Source organism: Argiope bruennichi, chromosome 4, assembly GCF_947563725.1.
Source record: "Argiope bruennichi chromosome 4, qqArgBrue1.1, whole genome shotgun sequence".
Lineage (NCBI taxonomy): Eukaryota > Metazoa > Arthropoda > Arachnida > Araneae > Araneidae > Argiope > Argiope bruennichi.
In genome coordinates, this window is record NC_079154.1 from 14,562,215 (window position 1) to 14,568,338 (window position 6,124).

General features: G+C 23.6%; 1 protein-coding gene across 1 annotated transcript; it reads left to right on the plus strand.

Annotated features, from left to right (window-relative positions):
- The first annotated feature begins 1,421 nt into the window (after positions 1–1,421).
- LOC129966092 (dnaJ homolog subfamily C member 30, mitochondrial-like) lies at positions 1,422–2,397 on the plus strand. Its single transcript, XM_056080468.1, has one exon. The coding sequence runs from the start codon at positions 1,565–1,567 to the stop codon at positions 2,300–2,302; it is 738 nt and encodes a 245-aa protein (XP_055936443.1). The 5' UTR covers positions 1,422–1,564; the 3' UTR covers positions 2,303–2,397.
- The last annotated feature ends 3,727 nt before the right edge of the window (positions 2,398–6,124 follow it).

Sequence of the window (6,124 nt, forward strand, 5' to 3'; positions counted from 1 at the left end):
AAAAATGAAAATGATTTGTCTTACATTTACGATATTGCTGAAAATCAAAATTTAAAAATTTGTTAAAATAAAGAATATCATAAGATTTTATACTTAAAAAGATATATATCTAAATATACTTTTATTTTAAAGATGAATTAAAATCTTTTTTTTTAATTTGGAAATATTTTCGAAAGTTATTGCAGAAAAACTTCAAACTTTTTCGCTGTTTTTAAATAATAAAAATTAAAAAATTGCTCTACCAAACATTACACTTTCCTACCCTCCAAAACATATTTATTCTTCTCTGCGTACACACACGCACGTTCTCTTTTATTAGAAAAAAAATTTGCATATAGTAAAAAATTTATATATATATATATTATATGGAGAGTCCTTGCAGTCAAATGTTATTTCGAATCGCAATAACATAAAAGCATTTATTTATTCAAATTTCGCATGAAAATATTTCTATTATTTTCGACTGTTGGAGATGTTTTCTTTCAAATGAAAAATAATTATACAATAATAAAATAAATAAAAAATAATAAATAAATACATTTATATTTTCAATAAGTTATTTAATAAATGATAATTTTTAACAAATGACTTAAAAAAATTCTTAATAAATAAATACATTTTAATAATAATAAAGAATTTATTTACATCAAAATCAATTTAAAATAAAAAAAAAATATCAGATGAATTTCTGAAAGAGTGTAAAAGAAACGAGTAAAGTTTCAGAAAGAGTAAAAGAAACGAAACAGTTTGACGATTCCAAGTTTTGGCGGAATAAAATAAAAAACAAAATCGCGTAATAGTAAATAAAAAAGATTGGCATAATTCGCCACAAATGCGCTTATTTGCCAAATCTTATAACCCCTATTATAGCTAATCCTGCAATTGGGATAGTTCTTGTTAGCGCCTATAGATGGCTGTAGACTGCTGGCGCCGTCTACAGGCACTGATTGGAACCTAGCTTGATCCTCCAATACGTCCTCCGGTTAACTCTACCCGAATTGAACGAAAACGTTTGTTTGTTTATGTAAGCAAAACGATTGTTGCCAATTTTAAAAATTTAATTAAATTTATGATTGAATATTTATTTTTTCTAACCAAGAATTGCCCTAAATTCTAAAAAAAAATTTTTTTTTAATCATAAGACTATAAGGATGACTGTAATATAATTCAATTTACGTTGGTAATTTCTACGGAAAATGAAATTCCTCAAATCAACAGTAATATATTTTAAACTCTCATGTTATAAAAACGAAAATAAATGGTGTCGTGAGTTTTGATATTATTAAACAATAAATAAATAATTCAGTGAAAACATAGTTTTAAGTATGATTTAATATCCCATGTCTCTAATATATGTTGGAAAATAATATTCAAATTTTAACGTATATCGCCATGCAACTCAACTTACACAACTACTGGAAATGTAAATAAACAAATATGATGTTGTAAGAATGTCGTAAAGGGTATTATATAAGTATATTTCGAATAGAGGGAAAAAAATGCCCTTTATGCTAAAACTAACCAGTTTTAAAACATTAACTTGGAAATTAAATACCGCTGAAATATGAACCGAATATTAAATAAAAGCAAATTCTGTTGCCCTTCGAATTCTTCAATCAACAATACTGTAAAGCTAGAGATTTTTTCAGTTCATTTTACACGATATAAATCTTATTACACTGCTTTAGGATTAGATTCCAATGCTTCACAAAAAGATATTAAATCTGCTTACTATAAACTATCTTTAAAATACCATCCTGATAAAACTGATGGGTGCCCTGAAGCAACTGAAAAATTTAGAGAGATCACAGAAGCTTACGAAGTGCTGGGTAATCCTGAAAAAAAGAGTGCGTATGACGAAAATATCCGCATTAGAGGACCATTTCAATATGATTTCAAAAAAGATAATTTTGGTCGACGACCTGATCAATATTATAGGACACCTCCACGGACAGGTAGAACTAGATATTACAATTATGATGAACATTTTAAGCAACATTATGAGGAATACATGAAACAAAGAGAAGCTGAAAATGAATATTTCAGACGAAGATGGGAAGCTGATCGTCGAGCCCGCTATGGCGATGAATATCGTTGGCAAAATTATTATAGAACAAGTCAACGGCCACCCATAACTCTAACTTCATTGTTACAAAATAGGTCTTTTATCTATTTATTGACATTTTGGATACTCATATTTCTCTCTGGTGCGCTCATTGAAGACAGAGATAAAGTGGAACGAAAAATAATTTATTATAATGTGAAAGATAACAAGAAAACTGATGATTCTGAAGACAAATAGTTTTATTTAAAAAATAGTTTATGATTTGTACATTGCTGTTTTGTTTTGAAAATCAAATGCTGATGAAAATTATTAAACAATTAATATTCTGTGAATTTCTTCATAATTTTTAAATGTGTTGTTTTATTTTTAAAGTTTATAATCAAGTTTATTTAACTAAGAGTACTTTGCAGAATCCATTTCTTTCTTTTTTTCTTTTCTTTAAGTTCCATTCACTTTGAAAAAATAAAATGGATTAAAAACATTTTTTAAATAAATTTTTAAAATTATTGTCAGTTAATATCTTTAAAACAATTTTTAAATTAAAATATTAAAAATGAATAATCATTTAAACTTTCAGTTTTATTATCAACAGAATAAAGTTTAATGAAAATAAATTTTCTAATACTAATGATTTTAAAAATATGTTTTAAAACTATATTGATACATTTCTTAATTCCTTAAAGCTTTAACTTTTGTGATATAAGTGAAAAACCGATGGTCTGATTTTTACTGAAATGATTTTCTAAACTTTGGTATATAGCATTTATTTTCAATTTAATTCATTTTCTGGCCCCAAAAAGCACTTTTCTCTTCATATGCTTCTTAAAATTACCATGATAAAAGAATTAAAAACTTCACATTCATTTTTATACACATGCATATATATCTTCATATATGTTTGTGTATGTGTTATGACTATGAATATTAGAAAATTTAAGGACATAAATATGATCTCTTATTGCAAGATGAAATACAGTTTAATTTCAGTTATATGTTAAAGTAACTAATATGAGTATTGGAGATTAATTACTTTGCTTAAAAAATTATTTTTAAAAAATGTATAAAAACAACTTATGTAAGGCTTTCATATAGCTTCCAAAAATTAAAATTCTAGATCATTCTACACACTTCCATATATTCCTGAATGAGAAGTTTTACTTTAATCATAATTATTGCTAATTAATTTTTTTTCATTTTCAGTAATTTGGTTACTTTTTTTTTTCTCAAAAAATACAAATCTAATATAATATGTGAAAATTTAATTAAGTTTATATTCAGTTAATTGATCATTTCGTGATATTTTTGACCGGAAGTTAGATTAAAGAGAAACTGAAAGGTTAGCTATACTAAAATATATCGAGTAGGAAAAACTACTAAACAATATGAAAAATAGTTGTAAAATGATAATTATTTACATTTTAATTCCAGCTTTAAAAAATAACCCAGGAAAATATTCAGATTATTATAAATGACTAAATATTGGAGGTATGTAATTTAGAAAACGACTTCCACTGTAATGATTGTTTTGAAAAAAAATTTTCTCATGGAAAAGGGCAAATGGAAAGCATATATATATATATAAGAAAAATAGCATAATGCAGGGGAAATTTTACTTCTTTTACAATGTCTATTATTTTTTGCTTAAGTGTTTAATTGCTTTATCCCCATTATGAAGTTCTTAATAATGATCTTATTTTTCATCACTACTGTATAAAGACTTTCAAGAAAATTAGTTAGTCTTAAATTTTTTGCATCAAGACTTTATTGAAATTTAGCAATAGTTATTGAGTTTTTATTTCATGCTTTTTCTTTTAAATAATTCTTATCAGTTTTCTTACATATATTCAACTATGAAACCAATATTCCTTTAGGATTTTAATTCCCTGAGAAAATATATATTAAATCCTCCAACCAAGCAATAGATTTATTTCTTTATCTTAAACTATCACTTAAAGTATGATTGTTTGTCTAATTGTTAATCAATGAAGAATGAATAAGTATGACTAAGATCACTTGAAGGGAATTAGAAGTTTTAATTCCTGACTTTTCCACATTTCTCTACCAGAAACCCTATTTTAACAAGGTTTGAGGATTCATCTAACTTTGATAGATTTAATTTTGGATTAAAAAAAAATAACCTTTTACAATGTTCTGTGTAATGAAAATTATCCTAACATTGATTAACAATAAACATGAAATTTTGGCTTCGAATTTTTTTTTTTTAAATCTTATTTTTAATTAACCAGTATTTTCAAAATTTCTCTTCCACATTGTGTTACACTTCTGTTATCTGTTACTAAGACTAAACACTTTTAACTCAGTATGATTTATGTTTAATATCATTAATTCATAATGATATTCAAAACATTGGAACTTTATTATTGTTTTAAAACTAAAAAAAAAAAAAAAATGAATAAATAAATTAAAATATCTATTTATTTCTAGAATATAATTCAGAATTTAATATTGAAAACTAAAGTTAGATACCAGATATATATTTGAACCATGTAAGAATTTGAAATGTGGCTTTATTGTTATTTTCAGAATTTTTATAATACATTTAATCTTGTTTTGTATAGTTTTGATTATAATATTAATTTTATAATAAGTAATAAAATTATGAAAATATATAAATATTTCAATTTAGATGGTAAAAAAAATCATTATATTTTTAATGCACTGAAATTATTTAAGGTTTATAATAGCTACATTTCTACAGAAATATTTCAGTTATAAACATAAATGCTAATTAAAATTTCTATAATTTAACAAATATTTTCTGAAATGAAATACCTAAATAAATGTCTAAGAAGATTTTTCTAACATATTTTTAGATAAAAATATGACGTACAAATGGTGGTAGTGTAAGTGAAATGGTTTATCTGCATTAGATATGTAATATGCAGCCATAAAAAATCAATGTTTATTCTGAAAGTAATATAATCAGAAAATTACTCTTTATTTTGAGAAAAATATTCTATTTACAAAAAAAAAAAAAAAAAAAAAAAAAAGTATATCCTTATAGGTATGCAACAAGGAACTATCTAAACTTTTGATAAAACTCACATTTCATTTAACTTCTTTTCAGTTTTTTTTTTTTTTTTTTTTCTTTTATCTAGAAGGCAGAAACTCAACTTTATTTTCATTCCTTGGAATTTTACCATGTAAAGAAGGGAAATGATAAATAAAATCATACAATTTCTGATAAAAAAAATTTACCTACAATCGGGCAAAAGAAATTGTATATATATATATATATATATATATATATCAGTTAAATTCAAAGATATTTGAGAACTTTATGAAATTGTTCTTGAACAATAGTATTTTTAAAAAACTTATACAAATATTAACTTATAACTTATACAAATATTAACTTATAATACAAATATTAAATAAAACTTATTCCTCTACTTAATTAAAAAACTTATACAAATATTAACAAAGATTATTATGAAGTCAAATGTTAATTAAGTATTTAATCACTTAAATTCTTAAAATAAACAGAATATTTTTTTAAAAAAATCTGTCTTTATAATATTAGCATACATTTAAAGCATATTTCAATTTTCTAAATATATATTTGTAATGATATTTTAAACTCTTAATTTAATCCAAATTAATTTTTAAAGCTTTGTGTTAATTTAGTCCATAGAAATTTTATTCTCTTATTTCCTGATTCAATTCACCTTCCTCTACTTAATTAATTCAAGAGAAATAATGCTTATATATTTATATATATAATTTTTTTAAAAATCTAAGTTAAATGCTAATTAATTTCTAAAATTTTATCTTAATTTCACCCATATCAATTTAAATGCTTTCTTATTTCCTGATCCAATTCCACCTTTTTTTAATTTAATTAATGCTACCCGAGCTCTGTAAAACTGCTTTATTCAGCACTTCCGCATGCTTCAAGTGAAGGGATAAAGATCTGTCAAGCTAAAAAAATTCTTTTGAAAGTTGCCTAAATTCCTTTACCTAAATTGAAGTGTAAAGAAATCCTTATTAGAATCTCACAATATAAAATCACTCGAGAAAAAAATTTTGGTCTCTTTT